Raw genomic sequence first — 23,595 nt, forward strand, 5'->3', positions numbered from 1 at the left:
TGGGCATAGTTCTTATTCGTAGACTCTGCTCTAGTGATAGAGAGAGAAAGTACTTAGGATAGCTCCCGAAAGTCCCTTAATAGTAAGTAATAGGGGCTGGTCAATCTTCAGGCTATCAGATTGTAGGATTTCCCCACTCCACTTAGAAGGGGTTGTGACCAACTTTCTCCATGCTTGTTCAAGTAAAGGACGGTTGTCATATTGTCGGACCTCACTTGAAGTGCCTTGTTTCTCAGCTGGACGGCAAAGTGAAGTAGTGTCAAACGCACCATTCTCTCCAATTGGATGACATAATTTTCTTGAGGAAATTCCAAGACCCTTGGGCTGGAATGTTGCTTAGGAGGGATCTCTTGTAGGGTCCAAAGAGGCTAAACTGTAGACTTTCCGTCTTTTAGCATAATCCACCACTTGAGGGATAAGCAGGTTTCCTGAGACTAGGAAAAGACTTCTATCTAGAATGCTGGTGTTGTGATTCCAGGCCAACAGGACTTCTCTCTGCAGGGGCAAAGATGCCATAACGCCCAAGGAACTACCTCTGCAGCCAATGACTTCAGTCCCAATTCTTTCATGTCTGTGCTGATGGTGATTGGTCAAGGAACCAGTAAGACTTTTGCAGCTTTGCTACTCCTTCCCATTCAGTGGATGGAAGAGATCATCTCCTTAGTTGCTAGAGATATTTGGGACTTTTCCCAATTTATAATCCAACCCAGCAATTTTCCCCTGGATTCTCAGAGACACAACTACTGCAGATACCATTTGGTGAATACGTAGAGTGCTGACGTTATCCCAACAAGAAAGTGCGGTAAATTGGAGGTGTCTCAGCTGACCCTCTATGATCACTGAAATTATTAGATATTTCCTGAGAGCAGGAAAAATAGGAACGTGGAGCTACGTGTCCTTTAGGTCCAGAATGGCCATGAAATCTCCTTGCTGGAGAATGGATTTCACAGACTTCATCACATCCATGTGGAATTTTCTCATATGATGGCTCTGGCTATTATCATTCTCTCTCTCTTTTTTTTTTTTTTAAGTCTCCTGAGGGTTCTGGAACCAGGAAGACTGGAGAATAAATTTCAGACCCTTGTTGAGTGGAATCTCTTCCAAGATGTGCTTTCTTACAAAGTCCAGTATTGAGGACTCTATAGCCTTCTAGGACAGCAGGGAGGCAAGTGGACAATATAAATCTGTCCTGGGGAGGCAAAGAAAAATCTAAACCATCACAGGACCAACCATCTCCAAGACCCATGAATCTGTTGTATCTTTTTTGTTCCTAGAAATCTAGAAAAAGAGGCAAGGTATCCCCCACAGGAATTTCGTATTTTGGAGGAGGGAGAAAGTAATAGTCAGACATCTGGCTTTCTGACTTTATGGTCATCACAGGAGAAACAACGGTTGGGGTTCATTCTTGGGAACCTGGAACGTCCATGCGTCTGATCCCTTGCAAATGTTGTTAGTTCCACCCTGAGCTAGTGCATCTCTCACAGGTGGCGGTGCAAGGCTTACAGAGCCAACAATGACATAAGGTAGCAGTCCTGATCCCGCTCATTACGAGAGTAGTCTGAAAAGTTTCCAACCTAACAAAGAAATAAGACATTTTTTATTCAAAGTTACTTTTATTTTTCAACATAATCTCCTTGTAATTGTATACACTTCTCCCAGCGATGCACCCATCTCTTTAACCCGTCCAAAACAAAGTTGGTATCTTTCTCTTCAAAATAGTTGTTCACGACCCGCCAGGAACAACATCTGCAAGGAGTTTGTATGTTCTCCCCGTGTTTGCATGGATTTCCTCCCATTCTACAAAAGACATACTAATTGGGAAAAAAAAATGTACATTGTGATCCCAATATGGGGCTCACAATCTACGTTTAAAAAAAAAAAAAAAAAAAATAGTTGTTCACGACAGTGATGGCTTCTTCATTTGATGAAAATTTCTGTCCTCCGAGCTCAACTTTTAGCCGAGGGAACAAAAAAAAAGTTGCTTGGGGATAGAACTGGTGAGTAAGGAGGATGGTCAAGCATTTCAAACTGCAGTTCATGGATTTTAGCCATGGCAACCGCTGAGGTGTGGGCTGGCGCATTTTCCTGGTGAAACAGAATTTTCCTCACTTTCCGCTTTCAGCTTGTCAAGTAATGTCGCATAGTATGCTGTAATAGTTTTTCCTTTTTCAAGAAAATCTATGAAGATAACTCCATGACTATCCCAGAAAACAGTTGCCATCACTTTCGCAGCGGAAGGAACTGTCTTTGCCTTTTTTGGAGCCGATTCTTCTTTCGCAGTCCACTGTTTTGACTGTGCTTATGTTTCTGGGGTGTAATGGTGTATCCAAGTTTCATCCACAGTAATTAATTGTTGCCAAAACTCTGATTTATTGTGCCTAAACTGCGCCAACAGAGCTTTGCAAATGTTCATCCAAACACATTTTTGATCCAGAGTGAGCAATCGCGGCACCCAGTGCGCCGTCAACTTTCTCATCCCTAAATTTTCAACCAATATGTGGCAAACACTTTCTTTCGATATGCTCATAGCATTTGTGATCTCTCTAAACTTCAACGGTTCTCTAGCACCATTTGGTGAACTTTAGCAATGTTTTAATTCGTGGTTGCAGTTTTTGGCCGTCCCTAACGTTCAATGTCAGCCAAGCTGGTATGACCAGCTGCCCAAAATTTGACGGTGGTACATGATGGTGCAGAGGCGCAATGGTGCGAAGGCACATTGCCTTTCAAAAATAAAAATCTAATGATGACAGCTTGATTCTCGATTTTATCCATTTTCACAAAATCACTCGCATCGACTCACTACTACGTCTGTCAAAGAAAAACCGCTGGTGCAAAATGGCTGAAATTTTTGTGAGTACATTCCAACACATGTGCGAACACATTCCCCAAGTTTGGTTGACGAGTGTTGCCATCTACATGTGGAGGTCGGAAACTTTTCAGACTACCCTCGTATAAGCAACAGCTGAAAAAAGGTCTGTCTCTGCAGCAATTTTTAACCCTTGCATTTTGTTCCAACAGGAACCAAAAGCAGAAAAAGAGTCCTCACAACAGGAGGATAAAGACAACCCAAACTCAAACAGGGTTGAGTGAGAAGGGGAAAATCATCAAGAAATATGGATAACACTATAGGGAATGTTTAAGCATTTAATTGTTCATTAAAAATTCTATTCTGTCCTACCCGCAAACAAGGGCAGAAATACCGCAGTATTGTGCTGCTGTGGGATGAAAGGGAAGTCCTCTGTGGACTATAACCGGACGGAATACATACGCTAGCGTGAACTAACTCTTAGGGGGCGTTCACACTACTGTCGGTGTCCGACAGGTAGTGTCCGCTCCTAGTGTCCGCTCCAAATCTGGCACGGACATTAGGAGCGGACACTAGCTGTGTCCGTGACACTTGTCATTTATTTAAATGGGCATCGGGTGCGTTCTTTTGCACTCCGTGCCCTTCCTTCCCTGTCCGCAAGTAAAGATGTCCGACTTCTCAAGCAGACAGAAAAACCCGACATGTAGAGTTCTTCTGTCCGCTTGAGAAGTCAGACATCTTTACATGTGGACAGTGAAGGAAGGGCACGGAGTGCACAAGAACGCACCCGATGCCCATTTAAATAAATGACAAGTGTCACGGACACAGCTAGTGTCCGCTCCTAATGTCCGTGCCAGATTTTGAGCGGACACTAGGAGCGGACACTACCTGTCGGACACAGACAGTAGTGTGAACGCTCCCTTAGACCCCATGTTGCAGAAACGTAGCATTTTTTTGTTGCAGATTTTGCAGCAGTTTTTTGAGCCAAAACCAAAAGTGGATTTCCCATTCCATTTGTAGCCATTCTTGGCTTTGGCTTGGCCGAGGCCCTAAGTGGCGTAAATGCCTCACAAAAAAATGCACTGTTTTACAGTCACTGTATAGTGGATAGGATTCTAGTGAATCCCATCCCCACAGTGCGGGAAAATACGTGCTCTGGACATGCTGTGATTTCCAATACCATTGCGTTTTTGGAAATTGCAAATAGCCAATTATACCTACGGAAAAGCTGCCCGTCCCTCCATGAACCCACTCACTTCTGCCAGTGAACATGGGCCACAAAACAAACAGAAATAGGACCTATCCTGAGTTTTGCCCCAGGCTGATACATGGGCCTATTAAAATGCTTGGTCCTCTGTATTGGGCCATAGAGACATATGGATCAGTGTGCTAGCTGTGAAAAACACGAGTAGGACAATGACAATGCAAACTGGCATGATGCCATAGGGGGTTAATTACTGATGATTAACCTTTTTATAAACTCTTTTCTAGTTCTAATCAGGAGTTAATAATTCATTTGTGTTTTTCCTCAGGGTTCTAGCAAATTAAAAAATTTGCTAAACAAATTTTATCTGTTTGTGTATGTCAACCAAAAGAATCTTATAATCTGAGTACTTGACTTTCTTCTGTATTGCAAGCAGTGCCGGATTTAGATGATAAGAGGCCCTAGGCTATCCCACTTATGAGGCCCTTTCACCTCCCATTTTTAAGTTTGTAAATTACATGAGAGATAATAAAATACAACATTACTGTGATATATATCAATTTGTAACATCTTGAACATGGTGTTTCTCATTAGTTGTCTGAAAAAAATTCTGGATATTCGTATTATTTTTTTGTGGCTCGTTTGTATACTCGTGTTCAGTAAGTTGCTCTTGCATTCGTTCCATATTTTCACTTTGAGTTGGTGCAACAGCCATGTCCTCACATACAACGTGCTGCATTGCTTCCAATTGAGTAGTACTAGTTGGCACATGCATGTAAGCAGTAATCGGCGTTAGCGTCTTTGCCTCATACTCTTGTAGCTTCTTTTTCTTGCGTTTGCAAGCGCCATTTTCAAATCTTTTACTTATTCTTAGATTAGCTGAACAAATACTTTACTGTCGAGAGCGCGATCCTTTGTTGCTGCTCACCGCGTCGAATACAAAGTAGAAGAGAGAGTGACTTACGTCAGCTTCCGGTTTTTGTATGTTGCGGGAAGGTTGTTGCTGCCCTTTGGTGGTAGCTCCACCACAATCTTAATCAATACATTTTCATGTTTGTTTATTAGTCATATGGGTAGAATTTCTCCTTATTTTCAGCTGTGTTTTAGTGTTCACTGTTTTTAGAATAGTGTAATTTTAATTTTGCTAACACTTTGAATGTAGGCCCCTCTTGATCTTGAGGCCCTAGGCTGAAGCCTAGTTAGCCCATTGGTAAATCCGACACTGATTGCAAGGATTCACCATAGGTTATTGCAAAAGATTTTGTATTTTCAGGGAATAACATGAAATGTGAAACCTTCATAGGGTTAGTTTACACGGCAAAATGGTCAGGTTTTTAAAGCAGAATCTGTGTCAAAATCCTGCCGTCTCCCATTGAAATCAATGGGAGCCGGTCAATTCCTTTTTCTGTGAGCTGTTTGTTGAAAAAAGGAACAAGCTGACCTTTCTTCAGGCGCGGCGTCCGCCTCGTGACACCACCCTCTGGACTAGGCCCATTCATTTGGGCCTAATCCGTAGCGGAAAGCTGCAATGAGATGCCAGTGCATTGCACCAGCATCCCATCATGGCAGCCACGACAGAATGTGTTCACGTGGAACCCCGTATGAACTAGCCCTTACTTGAAACCTTCCTTAACAGCACTTCTTTGAGAAGATCAAACCTTTATCCAGACCAAATTTCCTATAAAAAGCTTGTTATATACTAAGCATACTGGCCATCTCCTTTGATAAGATCGTCCCCTAAAAGACCAGTTTTCCATGTAATCTCCATTTCGATAAATTTACTACACTATCGATGCTGCATCTGTATTAACTTTTGGCCTCTTTCCACTGTGGCACACGCGGGGGTCAGTATCATGTGGATGGATGATTTGAAATAATAGTCACACACTCATTTTTCAATGGAACTCAAATTTTATTTTTTCAGTGTGTAGATTGGATGTTGCCATTACAAAAATCAAAGACAAAAAAAAGAAAAAAGAAATTAAAACATTGATTACAGCCGAACATCGAGGGCTGGCATCAACTGCTTGACGCACCCTTTCGATGTTTTACGGGGTCCGTACCGTTCGGTCACCTCCTCGTGCAGTTCTGGGTCTCAAAGAACCTGTTCGTTGAAAGTCATTCACCCATTTCATTATTGTGTCAAACTTCGGAACACGACCATGACGGCCAACGTTGAAATAATTCCGGAAATGTCTGTGTTTGAATGACAGAACGGCCCGTTTCAATAAAGATGTTTACACGAACACATGATGCTCTATCGACCACGTCTCCATTGCTACTGAAATGGCGGCTCCTGACGAGCATATACCCCAACTCTTTATCCACCAAGGTTATGCCCACCTTGTGTGGCCCCCCCGTTCAAATAAACCATACTTCCCTGCCTAACCCTGTAGATAACAGAATGCATCAGTCCTAATAGATAGTTTTGCAGCTTATCTACTCCCCCACTACACAATGACCTCTGCTCAGGACACAGAGCATGCCTGAAAACTTTCCCATAGAGGTCAAGAGTTGGAATTGCACTATGGATGTCAATAACCCCACTGGTCACCTTTGGGTCCATTCACACGGAGGAAAATGGTGAGGAATTTGGTGTGTCAGCAGAAAAAGGAACCCATTGAAGTCAACGGGAGGCTTTTTTTCAGTGCTGAAATTCCTCACCATTTTCCTCCATGTGAATGGACCCCTCCATAGGATCCTGGCTCCGCCATTTTAGCATACAGGTGTTACAGTCCTATGAAAAAGTTTGGGCACCCCTATTAATCTTAATCATTTTTAGTTCTAAATATTTTGGTGTTTGCAGCAGCCATTTCAGTTTGATATATCTACTAACTGATGGTCACAGTAATATTTCTGGATTTAAATGAGGTTTATTGTACTAACAGAAAATGTGCAATATGCATTAAACCAAAATTTGACTGGTGCAAAAGTATGGGCACCTCAACAGAAAAGTGACATTAATATTTAGTAGATCCTCCTTTTGCACAGATAACAGCCTCTAGTCGCTTCCTGTAGCTTTTAATCAGTTCCTGGATCCTGGATGAAGGTATTTTGGACCATTCCTCTTTACAAAACAATTCAAGTTCAGTTAAGTTTGATGGTCGCCGAGCATGGACAGCCCGCTTCAAATCATCCCACAGATATTCAATGATATTCAGGTCTGGGGACTGGGATGGCCATTCCAGAACATTGTAATTGTTCCTCTGCATGAATGCCTGAGTCGATTTGGAGCGGTGTTTGGACATTGTATTGCTGAAATATCCATCCCCGGCGTAACTTCAACTTCGTCACTGATTCTTGAACATTATTCTCAGGAATCTGCTGATACTGAGTGGAATCCATGTGACCCTCAACTTTAACAAGATTCCCGATGCCGGCATTGTCCACACAGCCCCAAAGCATGATGGAACGCCCACCAAATTTTACAGTGGGTAGCAAGTGTTTTTCTTGGAATGCTGTTATTTTTGGACGCCATGCATGACACTTTTTTGTATGACCAAACGACTCAATCTTGTTTCATCAGTCCACAGGACCTTCTTCCAAAATGAAGCTGCCTTGTCCAAATGTGCTTTTTCATACCTCAGGCAACTCTATTTGTGGCGTACGTGCAGAAACGGCTTCTTTCTCATCACTCTCCCATACAGCTTCTCCTTGTGCAAAGTGCGCTGTATTGCTGACTGATGCACAGTGACACCATCTGCAGCAAGATGATGCTGCAGCTCTTTGGAGGTGGTCTGTGGATTGTCCTTGACTGTTCTCACCATTCTTCTTCTCTGCCTTTCTGATATTTTTCTTGGCCTGCCACTTCTGGGCTTAACAAGAACTGTCCCTGTGGTCTTCCATCTCCTTACAATGTTCCTCACAGTGGTAACTGACAGGTTAAATCTCTGAGACAACTTTTTGTATCCTTCCCCTGAACAACTATGTTGAACAATCTTTGTTTTCAGATCATTTGAGAGCGGGCTGTCCATGCTCGGCGACCATCAAACTTAACTGAACTTGAATTATTTTGTAAAGAGGAATGGTCCAAAATACCTTCATCCAGGAACTGATTAAAAGCTACAGGAAGTGACTAGAGACTGTTATCTTTGCAAAAGGATCTACTAAATATTAATGTCACTTTTCTGCTGAGGTGCCCATACTTTTGCACTGGTCAAATTTTGGTTTAATGCATATTGCACATTTTTTGTTAGTACAATAAACCTCATTTCAATCCTGAAATATTACTGTGTCCATCAGTTATTAGATATATCAAACTGAAATGGCTGCTGCAAACACCAAAATATTTAGAACTAAAAATGATTAAGATTAATAGGGGTGCCCAAACTTTTTCATAGGACTGTATATGCTGTATACATAGTGCTGCTGGTTCTAGCAATAAGGTATCATGGTGGTCCCAACTACTGACCCCTTGTGTGACAGCAAAATCAATTTGGTGCCAAGATCCCGCCATCACCACAGGCCTCATACCATGGCCACCAATTTCAGTTCCCTACAAGGATTGAATATACTGTGCCCTATGTAGACTGGTGTATATGGTGAAGGCCATGCCCAGGCCGGAGACATTGCCAGCTTGATGCCTTGATGAAGTAAATGCTGGTCATGGTGGCAGACATATCATACAGACGGCCTTCCTATATGTTACACGGGTACCCATGCCAAGCAGACATGGCACTATGGTGCTAGCCCGGGCATTGTGCTGATCACACCGAGCACGCAGCTGCACCCCTGGTACCCATTCCCTTGTCACTGGCGCCCCTCACCCTGGAAACGGCAGAAGGCGGGGGCTGTGGGCGGCTTCCTATGGGCACACTCCTCCTCTTCCCTCACAGATCACACGGATACACGGTGCTTGCCTCGCCCGGCTTCTGTGTAGCGACAGCAGGAAGTGGCGGCGCCGGGTCTTCAGGTAATGTACAGGGGGCGGCTGCCTGGCACTGCTCCGCCATGTTACCGGCTCGTATGCTGCGGGCATGGGGCTGGCAGCGGCACAGGGGATAGAAGGGGAGCGGCAGTAGGGGGTGTGGGGGTGATGTTATGAGGATGTACCGGTGCTATTGTGTGCTGAATGGGGCTGCACATATATACACACACATAGATGTATATAGTAGAGGTGGACACACTATGCAGCTCATCCTTCTGGAAGCGTCTCCCATAGTGGCACAGATGGTGCAGTTGGAGGTTGCCCTTGGGATGTGGTTGGTCCTCGCCAGGGAGGGAAGAGCAGCCCTGTCATCACAGCCTGCCCTGTAGGGATGTGGAGGGCAGCACCATTGTCTGCCAGCGATGCCGCTTATATGGCCATGGACTCTGTTTAGTTTGGTGGCCATCCAGCTGTTTCATGGGCCAAAGCACAGAGCATGATGCTGCAGAAAGTTCTGTAGGGATAAAGCAATGTACAGTATGGCCACCCCTACTGCCACCGGCATAGTAACCCTTTATAGTATGGCCACCCCTACTGCCACCGGCATAGTAACCCTTTATAGTATGGCCACCCCTACTGCCACCGGCATAGTAACCCTTTATAGTATGGCCACCCCTACTGCCACCGGCATAGTAACCCTTTATAGTATGGCCACCCCTACTGCCACCGGCATAGTAACCCTTTATAGTATGGCCACCCCTACTGCGACCGGCATAGTAACCCTTTATAGTATGGCCACCCCTACTGCCACCGGCATAGTAACCCTTTATAGTATGGCCACCCCTACTGCCACCGGCATAGTAACCCTTTATAGTATGGCCACCCCTACTGCGATTGGCATATAGCAAAGGTAACCCTTTATAGTATGGCCACCCCCACTGTGACCGGTATACAGCAGAAGTAACCCTTTATAGTATGGCCACCCCCACTGCGACTGGCATACAGCAGAAGTAACCCTTTATAGTATGGCCACCCCTACTGCGATTGGCATATAGCAAAGGTAACCCTTTATAGTATGGCCACCCCCACTGCGATTGGCATATAGCAAAGGTAACCCTTTATAGTATGGCCACCCCCACTGTGACCGGCATATAGCAGAAGTAACCCTTTATAGTATGACCATCCCTACTGCAATCAATGTACAGCAGAAGTAACCCTTTATAGTATGGCCACCCCCACTGCGACCGGCATACAGCAGAAGTAACCCTTTATAGTATGGCCTCTTCTACTGCGACTGACATACAGCAGAAGTAACCCTTTATAGTATGGCCACCCCTACCGCGACCGGCATACAGCAGAAGTAACCCTTTATAGTATGGCCACCCCCACTGCGACTGGCATACAGCAGAAGTAACCCTTTATAGTATGCCCCCACCACCACCACCACCACTGCAACCGGCATACAGCAGAAGTAACCCTTTATAGTATGGCCATCCCTACTGCAATCAATGTACAGCACAAGTAACCCTTCATAGTATGGCCACCCCTACTGCGACCGGCATACAGCAGAAGTAACCCTTTATAGTATGGACACTCCTACTGCGACTGACATACAGCAGAAGTAACCCTTCATAGTATGGCCTCTTCTACTGCGACTGACATACAGCAGAAGTAACCCTTCATAGTATGGACACCCCTAGTGCGCCAACGTACAGCAGAAGTAACCCTTTATAGTACCTGACAGTCAGCTTTACTGTTTTACAGTGCTAGTACGAGGTTGACCAGATATAGCGTGTGTATATATATATATATATATATATATATATATATTTATTACACACACACATTTATCATACAGTATTTCATATATTACATAAATATTGGATTTGCAGGCTGCATGATCTTTTCCTGGCATTGCTCCCTCAGTCACCTGTATTTTTTCTTCCCTAGTTTTATTGCAGTTTGTCAACTTGTGACTTATTTCCAGTCCTTATCTGGCCATTATATTACTGTGTTACTTCCCTATTTCAGGCAGTTTACAATGTTTAGTTGCTAACAGTCCTATAAGGACACTATATCCAGATTAATAGATTTAAAGGTTCAACATTACATAGAAGATCTCATGTATAGGACCATTGACTAGTATGACAGTGCCTGGGCTCTCTACCTAGTACAGGACCAGGCTTTGCATCCTTCTAAATAAATGTGACTGTAAAGGGCAGTAAATAGACCAAGCACTGGATTTGCTATAGCCACATATACCCTCTGCTCAGACACTTCACCTTGATCTCAGGGGCACAACTGCAGCAGTTTTTTGGCCAGCGTCTGACTTCTCACCACATTTCTGAATTATAAATGAGGTGATGTGTATGGGCAGCGTCCAATTCTTCAGGATATAATGCTGTGTGTAGGTCAGGATAGATAAACAGGGCGGCTGCGCCCCTCCCCTGCAGATGTGGTTGCTAAGATCAGTGCACATTGGGCACCTTTAGGGGGCATTCACACGGAGTAACGCCGGGCGTGTATTACAGCCGTACACGCCGGCGCTACGGCAGGCTGCCGAACACTTCCCATTCACTTCAATGGGAGCGCTCGTAACAGCGGCGTTTACTAGTGCTCCCATTGAAGTGAATGGGAAGTGTTCGGCAGTCTGCCGTAATGCCGGCGTGTACGGCTGTTATACACGCCCGGCGTTACTCCGTGTGAATGCCCCCTTAGGGCTAATATGGGTCTAGTAAGGCCAAGTCCACACAGAACAGAAATGTTGCATGTTTTACTTGCAAATATATTATTTAGTTTAACAAATACAGTTCCCGGAATATTGTATAACACTTTAGCAGAGAACTTGACCTACAGCGCAGATTTTTACACCCATTTCATAATGTTTTCTGTTGCCAATTCTCACAGCAGATTTCACCTGCACAATATGCACATACTGATTCTGCCATGGATATGTAGTGGAGAAACCACCTATGTTTGAATTTACCCTTAGGGTCTGTTCACATGGAGTAAAGTGTCGCTCATTCTGGCACTCGCGTAAGAATCAGCGCTGAAAAAAAGACTCTCATTGACTTCAATGGGTTCTGTTTTCCACGCAGAACACATTGAAATCATTGGGTTAAAGGGCCTCAATGGGAGTCTTTTTTTTTCAGCGCTGATTCTTGCGCGAGTTATCGTGCCAGAATCAGCAACACTTTACTCCGTGTGAACAGACCCTTAGGCTAAGTTCACACAGGGGGTGGTATAGCGGGTTTTGGCACCGAGAGTGACGTGAGGAGCCGCAGCACTCTCGGATCAAAACCCGCCTGCCACGACTGTCGCGGTCCCCCCCCCCCCCCCCCATTTGGCTCAAGTGAATAGGCCAACCCCGGAGGTTGCTGCCGCCAGGAATCCGCCTGAAGAAAGGGCAGCCCGCTTCTTTTTTCCGTGAGCGGCATGCCTACATAGACCACCATTGTGAGGGGGTGGATTATGACGTGGATTACGCGTCATAATCCACCCCCCTGTGCCCGTGTGAACAGGCCCTTGGGGTGCTATATCATGTGATCATTGAGCTCTGTATAAATAGCAGTGACATAGGGATAAAGCATTAAAAAATGACTTTAGCTTGCCTTGTTGATCTAGGGTTCTTGAAGGGGTGTTCTGAAAATTACTTAGATCTGCTTTTTTTCTCTCCCAAGAAACATCTCCACTCTATAGGTTATGTCTGGTATTGCAGCCTGAGCCCCTCATGCGATTGGGACTGAGCTGCAATACCATGTACAGCCCATAGACTACTAGAGTATAAGACTTCTGGAAGGCTTGCCTTTTTGTGCTTTACCCTCGTGAGCATGTTCTTGTCTGCTTTTAGCGGTGATAGTGTATCAGTCGGACATGTGACCACTTCCAGACCTGATGGGTCCTAAAAACAAAAGAGCGCTGGAGCTTCTTAAGGCTATGGCCCCACGTGGCATCCCACAGCAAAAAAGCACTGTGGGAAAAACCGCGGTGGCAACGCATTGTGGTTCTTTCCGCAGTACTTTAGACAGAAAGTTCGCAGAGGTTATACCTATGGGGAAACCGCCGGCATTTCTGTATGTATAATTGACATGCTGCGATTTTCAAAACATCAGCGGCTTTGGAAATTGCGGTGTGTCCACAGTGCGTTTTTTTTACCGCAAAGTGAGTATGGAATCTACTTTGTCCTGACTGTAAAATACTGAGATTTTTCCCGCGGCGTTTATGCCACGTGGGGCCCCCAGCTTAATGGTATTTCTCCTGTCTGCTGCTCCATTCACTTGAAGAAAGTGGTCCTTCCTCAGAACAATATTTGGCACACCTTCGAATACGATGGAAACTGGAAAGGAGAATTCTCCCTATTTTAGACCAATGTTTCCCAACCTTTCCAGACTCTCCCAATCCTCAGGGTACTCCCAGTTCTCCGGTGTAGATGGGCGGTTTTGTGGCACACATTTGGCACAGTGTCCTCTTTGCACCATGCTTGCCACAACCTGTGCAGATTTCACATTATTATAAGTCATGCCAATTTTCTGGTGTTAGTTTTATGTATGCCAGCTTCTATCTGCCATAGATCTCCATTCTAGCGCAGGGGCGTTCACCTGATTTATTAAGAGGCCTCTGGCAATGCACATGAATGAGGATTTTTATTTCTCATGCTCTAGAAAGAACTGCAGAGAATAATGACTGTACCACGTTATATAACTGCACATTGTACTCCGAGAAGTAGCAGTTGTGAATCTGTTATAGTAATTCACAATAATTTCCTTATGCAAATTCTGACTGTGTAAACGCGGCTTTATCGCATAAGACACAGCAGGAGCTGAAAATTCTTCTGAGAAGTTAAAATATATTCTCTCACCGAGCTGGAAGATCTAGCACACTGCATTGTGTCATCTCAAGTGAGAAAATACTTCATCACATTCATGCCTTGCTGTTCCTTGGAGGTAGCATATTGCAGTACAGTGAGATCCGTCACAGCCTATGTGTAAGGCCGCGCTGAAGGAAAAATAAAACCCTCTTCCCATCGTTTTTACAATTGGCCCTTATGTAATGAGGAATTGTCATCAGCATACAAGAGGGGACCAGTGTATAAATGAAAAGTTTTTCAAGATAAATAAATATAAATTCCAAATTACTTGCCATCTTCCCTTTGGCCACATCCAGCGCTGAGCTCCAGTGTCCCTCCCCAATATTTGTTTAGGTGGCTGCTGTGGGACTGACGTTCTTGCATTACTAGGACTGGAGCTCAGTGGCCATGGGGAGCTCAGGATAGTATGTTGTGTTGTTTTAAAATATGTTATGATTTATGTAACGCCATCATATTCCGCAGCGCTTTACAGACTTTGGCAGTCTCTGTCCCACAATCTACATTTCCTATCAGTGTTTTTTTGGAGTGTGAGAGTAAACCCACACAAACACAGGGGGAACATACAAACTCCTTGCAGATCTGGTTCTTGGCAGGATTTGAACCCAGGACTCCGGCACTGCAAGACCACTGTGCTACCCCACACTTGGGAAAACCCATTTAAATTAAAGCGGTTAGCCATCAGCAATGTTATTGGGAAAAGATGTAAATTTAGGGACTTTTTCTTGATATGTGTTTTATACATGTTCTCTAGAAAGTCTGTAATGGTACAATGACTTCTTGGTGTGCTTGTGCTTATACACAGCAACCAATCTGAATACACAGAGCGGCGATGTAAAGCTTGGGCGAAGGTCTTCAGATCCTTCAGAAGATGGCCTTTAGTCTACCTTACACTAGGTTCACACTAACGTTCAGGATTCTGTTCTTCGGATCTGCTTTGGGACGCGAAAACTGGCAACCCAATCCGCTTTAAAAGCGGTTACCTGCAGACCCCATACACTATAGTGGGATCCACCCAGTTTCTGCCTGAAAAACTTTTTAGGCGGAATGTGGGACACTATCCCCAAATGGAGAACGAGCGCTAGTGTGAACCTAGTCTTAGGCAAAGGCCCCATGTTGCAGAAATGCAGCTTTTTGTTGTTGCAGATTTGCTGCTGTTTTTTGAACCAAAGCCAGGAGTGGAAGGGAGAAGTATGAGAGCTTCCTATATATTACACATTCCTTTTATAGCCATTCTTGGCTTTGACTCAAAAAAAGCAGCAAAATCTGCAATAAAAAAAGCTGCATATCCGCAACGTGGGGCTTCAGCCTTAAATTGGACAGTAGATTAAAGCCCACCCCAGCTGTGAGTCCTGGAACCTGTGTAGTGGATCTGTGTATGTGGTTTTGCTTTGGTTTGGCCATGATTCTGTTCTTCATTGAGGAATTGCTTCTAGGAAAAGTGTGAATTTTCCTTATAGACATGTAGATGCTTTCTATACTGTATGCCAGAAATGACAATAAATCATTTTCAGTGTTCTCACTCTCAAGGTCTGAGTTTGCGGGTGTTAATTGATTTTATTTCACGCCTTTTGTACAACATAAGGCATATGTAAGGCATAGCGTGTGGTGTTCTCCATGATGCGGCTCCTGTGCATTGCACACAGCCATTAAAAGTGAGGCTTCTTGTGTCCGGGTTGTTAAAATGCATGGTAATTGTAAGCTGAAGTTAGCATTATAGCTTACCTTGAGCACCGTGCAATTTTTTTTTGGTTTGAGTGTAGAGCAGAACAGTGCAAAAAGATCTGGGACACCGCAGGCTAAATTTAGAAAGCCATCATTTACAGACAGCGAGAGGTCAATAAAAGTAAAACTCCGAGCAAGCTCCATCCTTATAGAAACCTATTGATCTGCCATATGAATAACCAGGGCCATTTTAGTACTTTAGTGGACATTGTTCAAAGGTTTTCACCATAATTTAATTTCCCCCTCATGCACATGTGGTTTTATATACCACTAGAAAGCCGACAGTGCGCTGTATTCAGGAGATTTTTGGCTGATGGAGATATCATTACCGTTTGTTTCGGCACTGATATTTAATCACAGTTTAGTATCATTGCAGAATGTAAAGAATGCTCCCTCTAACAGTAGAAGACTATGTTAGGGTACTGGTGGGGGTGGTGGGGAAACGTTACAACCTAGCAATGACTCTGAGCTGCGAGCAGCACACCTCTGACAGTGGGGAGATATCAGTGCCGAAACAAACAGTAATGATATCTCCATCACTAGAGCACATACTGGGAAGGCCAACTGAATTCAGCGCACTGACGGCTTTATAGTGGTATTTAAAACTACATCTTTAAAGAGGACCTTTCATCATACTGCTGGAAAACCGACAGTGCGCTGAATTCAGCGCACTGTCGGCTTTCCAGCAGTATATTGAACTGCCTGTGCCCAAATCGGTGAAAGGTCCTCTTTAAGTGACTGCCACATAATGCACCCTGCTTCCTCAGTGACCATGGATATATACAGTCCTATGAAAAAGTTTGGGCACCCCTATTAATCTTAATCATTTTTAGTTCTAAATATTTTGGTATTTGCAACAGCCATTTCAGTTTGATATATCTAATAACTGATGGACACAGTAATATTTCAGGATTGAAATGAGGTTTATTGTACTAACAGAAAATGTGCAATATGCATTAAACCAAAATTTGACCGGTGCAAAAGTATGGGCACCTCAACAGAAAAGTGACATTAATATTTAGTAGATCCTCCTTTTGCAAAGATAACGGCCTCTAGTCGCTTCCTGTAGCTTTTAATCAGTTCCTGGATAAAGGTATTTTGGACAAACAATTCAAGTTCAGTTAAGTTAGATGGTCGCCGAGCATGGACAGCCCGCTTCAAATCATCCCACAGATGTTCAATGATATTCAGGTCTGGGGACTGGGATGGCCATTCCAGAACATTGTAATTGTTCCTCTGCATGAATGCCTGAGGATTTGGAGCGGTGTTTTGGATCATTGTCTTGCTGAAATATCCATCCCCGGCGTAACTTCAACTTCGTCACTGATTCTTGAACATTATTCTCAAGAATCTGCTGATACTGAGTGGAATCCATGCGACTCTCAACTTTAACAAGATTCCTGATGCCGGCATTGGCCACACAGCCCCAAAGCATGATGGAACCTCCACCAAATTTTACAGTGGGTAGCATGTGTTTTTCTTGGAATGCTGTTTCTTTTTGGACGCCATGCATAACGTCTTTTTTTATAACCAAACAACTCAATTTTTGTTTCCAAAATGAAGCTGCCTTGTCCAAATGTGCTTTTTCATACCTCAGGCAACTCTATTTGTGGCGTACGTGCAGAAACGGCTTCTTTCTCATCACTCTCCCATACAGCTTCTATTTGTGCAAAGTGCGCTGTATAGTTGACCGATGCACAGTGACACCATCTGCAGCAAGATGATGCTGCAGCTCTTTGGAGGTGGTCTGTGGATTGTCCTTGACTGTTCTCACCATTCTTCTTCTCTGCCTTTCTGATATTTTTCTTGGCCTGCCACTTCTGGGCTTAACAAGAACTGTCCCTGTGGTCTTCCATTTCCTTACTATGTTCCTCACAGTGGAAACTGACAGGTTAAATCTCTGAGACAACTTTTTGTATCCTTCCCCTGAACAACTATGTTGAACAATCTTTGTTTTCAGATCATTTGAGAGTTGTTTTGAGTAGCCCATGATGCCACTCTTCAGAGGAGATTCAAATAGGAGATCAACTTGCAATTGGCCACCTTAAATACCTTTTCTTATGATTGGATACATCTGGCTATGAAGTTCAAAGCTCACTGAGGTTACAAAACCAATTTTGTGCTTCAGTAAGTCAGTAAAAAGTAGTTAGGGGAATTCAAATCAATAAAATGATAAGGGTGCCCATACTTTTGCACCGGTCAAATTTTGGTTTAATGCATATTGCACATTTTCTGTTAGTACAATAAACCTCATTTCAATCCTGAAATATTACTGTGTCCATCAGTTATTAGATATATCAAACTGAAATGGCTGTTGCAAACACCAAAATATTTAGAACTAAAAATGATTAAGATTAATAGGGGTGCCCAAACTTTTTCATAGGACTGTATTAGAGAGAAATGGAGAGAAAAAAAAAAGTTATACTTAACCTAGTTCCCATGATATCTGCAGTTCAGCGCTCATTGCACCTTCCTGCCGCAGACATTATTAGATGAAACCTGAATGGTCGAGCTTATTTGCCTCCTAAGAACACAGAGTTGAAATTACTTCCTGCTGGGTCAGCGGGGAGCACCTAAAATTCAGGACTGTCCTGCTGAATCCGGGTTGACAGAAGGTACACCTGGTACCAAACAACCCAGTACAGATGCATTGTTTGCCCCTTTGGTTAAAACGGTCCTGCGAGTACTTATTCAGATGACAGGGTTACATTGTGATAGCTGTATTTTTTAATGGCTAACTCACAGCCCCATGAAATAGAATGGATCTATTCACATGACTGTTTTTTAACAATCTGTGTCCCCAAACCGCTGAATAATCGAACCTGTCATATATTGGGCTGTTTTCACTGATACCTTAATAGTCTCAAGCCTATGAGGGATCTCTGAAAATGGTTTACCATTGGATGTACACTTGGTCATGGAAACCATACGCGTGAATGAGCCCTAACTAAGGAAGTAATACATTTATTTGGGCACCATGTTGAATCTTTAGTTTTTTTGTGAATGTACATTTACAATTGTATGGGATCAGTTTCTAACCACTGTCTATACGCTGATCCGTAACATTAAAACCAGCAAGTGAAAAGGATAACCGTGTGGGCAGCCAAGGCTACTTGTTCCGATCATACAAAAGCTACAGTAGTTTCAATTGCTGAAAAAGTTCATGTAGAGGTCTTATGCAGTGTACACCTTGAAGGATCCAGGCTATCTTGGCAGCACCAGAAAAATCTAGTAGGTTTATTAAGCAGGAGGTTTTATTTTTATGGCTGATCAATGTCTAGCCGACTTAAGGCTGAGGCCCCACAATTCAGAAACACAACTTTTTTTTGTTGCAGATCTTATTGCAATTTTTCGAGCTAAAGCTAAGAATGGTGACAAAAGGAATGGGAAACTCTTAGGGCTAGTTCACACGTGAACTGCCCGCGCGGGTTTTGACACAGAGAGAGACGCGGCAAGCTGCGTCTCTCTCTTGTCAAAACCCGCCCGCCGCGACCATCGCTGCCGCGGCTTAGCCCTCTGCTGTCGGCTCAAATGAATGAGCCGACATAGGAGGGAGCTACCGGGGGCGGAAGCCGCGCGGCTGAGCCTGCGCGGCTTCCGCCTGAAGAAAGGACATGTCCTTTCTTTTCTCCGCTAGCAGCAGCCCGCCGCTAGCAGAGAAAAGAAGCCCGGCGGTCTCCATAGACCACCATTATAAGGGGAAGTTTTGGACGCGAAATCCGCTGTCAAAAACCTCCCCTTATACTCACGTGTGAACTAGCCCTTATACTTCTACCTTTTGCTAAATCCACTCCTGCCTGCAGCTTAAAAAAATGCAACAAAATCTGTAACAAAAAAACGGCGTTTCCGCAATGTGGGGCCTTAGCTTGAGGCTGAGGCCCCACGGTGCGGAAACGCAGCTTCTTTTGTTGCAGATTTTGTTGGGGTTTTTCGAGTCAAACCCAGGGGTGGATTGTGCAGAAGGGAGAAGTATAAGATCGTCCTATAAATTCTCCATTCCCTCAGTAGCCATTTTTGGCTTTGGCTCAAAAAACCGCAACAAAATCTGCAACAAAAGAAGCTACGTTTCCACACCATGGGCCTCAGTCTAAAGGGGTTTTCCCATTGAAGTAAGTTATCCATAGGACAGGGAGATAAATTTTTAAATTGATTACTGATTGACCACTGATCAGATCAACAGGGTACTATAGTCCTCTTTTCTGAATTGACCAGTGGCTGGGTAGGGGGCTGTGCTTTTGACTATCTCCAGCGCTGCCATTGAAATAAATGGATCCCATATAGGTCCCCATTCTCCTGAACTGTGGAGGTGTGAGTTGTCTTATGGATAGGGGATAACTTGCTTTGATGGGAAAACACCTTTAATGCAGAGGATGTCTATCTGAAATATGGACAGAGGAAGAAACCTCAAGATCCTGTCTTCTTGGGACCACAGATAAGAAAAGTTTCGGCCATGTTAGATAGGATGTGTACTATATACTCAGCATTCTGTTATTCGATGATATTCTGTTTCTAGTTTGTCCTCTGCATATATATATATATATATATATATATATATATATATATACATATACATACACACACATATATCCTATTATGTAATTCTATCCTATAGTGTTGGGTGGCATCACTTGGACGTGCCTATCTCTGTTCACGATGGTTAGACATTTTTCTTTATTGTACAGCTCAGAAACTAAATCAGTGACTCATTTTCATCATTTCTAATATTTTTCCAGAATATCTGGGTGAACGGTCTCTGCATGCCCATGTGTATGTCTATGTTCTGATCACACACTGTTAGCATGTTGCAGCCATAGAAACAGCGCCCACGACTCCCACCTCCACATTGTTTTTCAGCACAACTACCTTCTAAAGGCTTCTCTGCTCTGACACTTTTGTCTCTTCCAAAAATGGACAGTGTTCTTATTTTTAAGGGAGAGCTCTTCGTATATTTATATAGGTGTATTGTAGTGCCATATTGTCTTCCTGGTTCACTCTAACTCCAATAATGTGTAATACTTATAATATTTTATAATAATATCTGAATATTCCTAAGAAATATCATTTTTGTACATTAGAGGAAATCTATGGTGTTGGGCTATGTCATGTGTTAATAAAGCAGGTCAAGAGCTCTAGAAGGAAAAAGAAGCCTCGAGAGTCTTATATGCTTGGACCCTTAGTGCGGGTTCACATCTGCGCCCCCGTCTCCGCTTTGTGGGTTTCCGTCTTCTGCTGACAGGTGACAGAAACCCTGCAGGCAGTGTGTGCCCATGAGCGTTTTGTGGCGTCCGCGGCGAAACCAATTTTTTTTTTTTACCGGACACAAAGTCCTGCATGTCCGACTTTGTGTCTGGCTGAAAAAAAAAAAACATTCAAATGAATTGGTTTGAAAAGTGACTGCCGGTTTCCGTCTCCTGTCCAGTTTCTCAGGCAGAAGACGGAAACCTGAAAGCGGAGACCAGGCGCAGGTGTGAACCCATCCTTAACTGCACTTTGGGCAAATCACCAACATCTTACAAGTTATTTCACGACACCCACAAGCCTGTAACTTCTGCATTGGTGATGTCAAATATATCATTTTCAAGACAGCCAGCGAGATCTTCTATCACTTATTTATTGGATATCTTGGAGTTTTTGAAAGGGTTGTCCCAATAGACATTGGTGGCATGTCACTAGGATGTGACACTTGTGTCTGATTGTCAGCTGTTAACTACTTTTATCCTCTCAAATTGGTATTATGGCGTGCCAGAAGCGTGCGGAAAGTTTCATTCTGCTTTGTCTCCTGTCGGCTTTCTTGTCGGCTATCCTCAGAGAACGGCACCGATGGCCAAGCAGGATATGAGGCTAAGCTCACTTGGATGGGCCATCAGGAACTGATAGTGTATCCTAACAATATACCATCACTTCTTATGGTAAGGAGAATGCTGATAAAGAATATTTACTAAATATGAAATATAATAAGTTTCCTTTTCTTCTGTTTTTTTTAGGATCCTTTAGAACCTCCAAAATGGATGTGGATGTTAAAGGAGATAAGAGGACTAGCATTTCTTCTCTACCCCTTTCTAGCACAGTAGAACGGAATTCTCCACTAAAAGTAGAACCCGAGAAACCACGCTGCTCTAGTACGCCATGCTCCCCAATTCGTAGGACTGTATCTGGCTATCAGATACTTCACATGGATTCCAATTATTTAGTTGGGTTTACCACAGGAGAAGAGCTTCTGAAGCTAGCACATAAGTGTACAGCAACAGAAGACAATCCCGCTGAGGCCATACCATCCTTGCGCTCAAAGCAGCATGATTCTGGACTTTCCCGCTCTTCACGAATATACAAAGCTAAAGGGCGTCACTATCAGCCATATGAAATACCTGCCATAAACGGAAGGAGGCGAAGGCGAATGCCAAGCTCAGGGGATAAGTGCAATAAAGTTATTCCATATGAGTCTTACAAGGCCGTTCACGGTCCTTTACCGCTCTGTCTTCTAAAGGGTAAGAGGATACATTCGAAGTCCTTGGACTACCTCAACCTAGATAAGATGAACATCAAGGAATCCGCAGACACAGAAGTGTTGCAGTACCAACTCCAGCACCTTACTCTGAGAGGAGATCGCGTTTTTGCAAGAAATAATACTTGAAGAAGGAAGAATTTTGATTTATTTTGCACCTTTCTTGTAGCACACTTGAAAACCACTTAAACATCTGTGCTACACAATGTAGTGGATGAGTTGTGTAGGTAGCATTTGCAAATAGGTTGTCAACTCCTACCATATGACATCAAGCATCTTGCTGAAGCCAGTTTTACCGGTTTGTTGAGGTGCATCGGTTTCCAAGCCATTTCTTTCTTCAAGGAGCAAGACTTTGAGTGTGGGATTACAATGGATTAGGATTAGGTAGCGGAATCAATTTGGATTGATAATCATATGATGAACTTTCTGGCAGTCTTGAATCATGAGAATGATTTTTTTTTTTTTTTTTTTCTGATTTTACACTATAATATGTTGTGGTTGATGACGTTTAGATTAATCAGTGACTCAATATAAGATATCTGTATGTGAGTAAGTTATGATTTAGATACCGCAAACCCCCTTGAGTACCTGTTTTGTTGTTTACTTGCTGAATGTCTTAAGATTAATATATGCCGTAGTAGTTTTAATATATGGGTGAGTATATAGACCTTTCTTTTCATCCATTCCTCAGAAATCTGCCGTCTGTGGATTGCTTCCCTTAGAAGACTCAGTGGAAAGTTCCATGATTTTCATGAATTTTCAATTTCCTTTCCTTTTACGTTTACTTTGTATTATTGAGCAATATATCTATATATTTTAATTCTAAAGTTGACATTGCTTGGGAATACTACTGAAAAGTGGAGTGTGCTGGCTGCTATGACAGAAATATCCGTACAGATGGATAGAGTTTATGCGAGATAAACAACGTGGTGTGTAATATCATACCATACACCATATTGTCGGTGCCTACTCAGTGTGTATGAAATTGTCACATTGCAGAAAAGACCCGGAACATCTAGTCCTATGTTGTACCCTTTATTAGAAAAAAAATAATAAAACAATGTTGTGTTCAGTAACCTTTTACCGCTTACCTTTGTAAACTTCTCCTCAGTAAATCTGCAGTTTACCATGTGCAACAGCGTAAGGGCTAGTTCACACAGGAACTAGCTGGGAACCGCTTGCTAGAATGGGAACTACTTGCTTTTTTTCCTGCTACCGATTTTGTTTTTTTTTTTTTCTCCACTAGTGGGAAAAAGAGGCAACACGCCCTTTCTTTCCGTGGCCGAGACAGTAGCAGCATGAGACTCACTCTCGATTAGGCCTATTCATTCGGACCTAATCAGGAGCAGGATGCCGCGATGGGATGTCTGTGCACTGCATCAGCATCCCATCTCAGCTAGCCGTGTGGAAATCCCTTTTTTCCCGTGGATTCCGCATCTAAGACAGCCACGGCATCCGTGGTGCGAGACTCACTCCCCATTAGGCCCATTCATTCGGGCCTAATCGGGAACGGGATACCAGTGCACCGCATCAGCATCCTGTTGCAGCTAGCCGCGTGGAGAATTCACATGGCGAAAATGTTTCCGCCGTGTAAACATACCTTAAAAGGTTTTCACATTCCTCTTGT

General features: G+C 43.5%; 1 protein-coding gene across 1 annotated transcript; it reads left to right on the top strand.

Moving 5' to 3' along the window:
- Positions 1-8,837: 8,837 nt before the first annotated feature.
- MACIR (macrophage immunometabolism regulator) lies at positions 8,838-23,036 on the top strand. The gene is made up of 2 exons (XM_075271474.1): positions 8,838-8,922; positions 21,451-23,036. The coding sequence occupies exon 2, from the start codon at positions 21,471-21,473 to the stop codon at positions 22,095-22,097; it is 627 nt and encodes a 208-aa protein (XP_075127575.1). The 5' UTR covers positions 8,838-8,922; positions 21,451-21,470; the 3' UTR covers positions 22,098-23,036.
- The last annotated feature ends 559 nt before the right edge of the window (positions 23,037-23,595 follow it).

The sequence above is a fragment of the Leptodactylus fuscus genome, chromosome 1, assembly GCF_031893055.1.
Source record: "Leptodactylus fuscus isolate aLepFus1 chromosome 1, aLepFus1.hap2, whole genome shotgun sequence".
Taxonomy (NCBI): Eukaryota; Metazoa; Chordata; class Amphibia; order Anura; family Leptodactylidae; genus Leptodactylus; species Leptodactylus fuscus.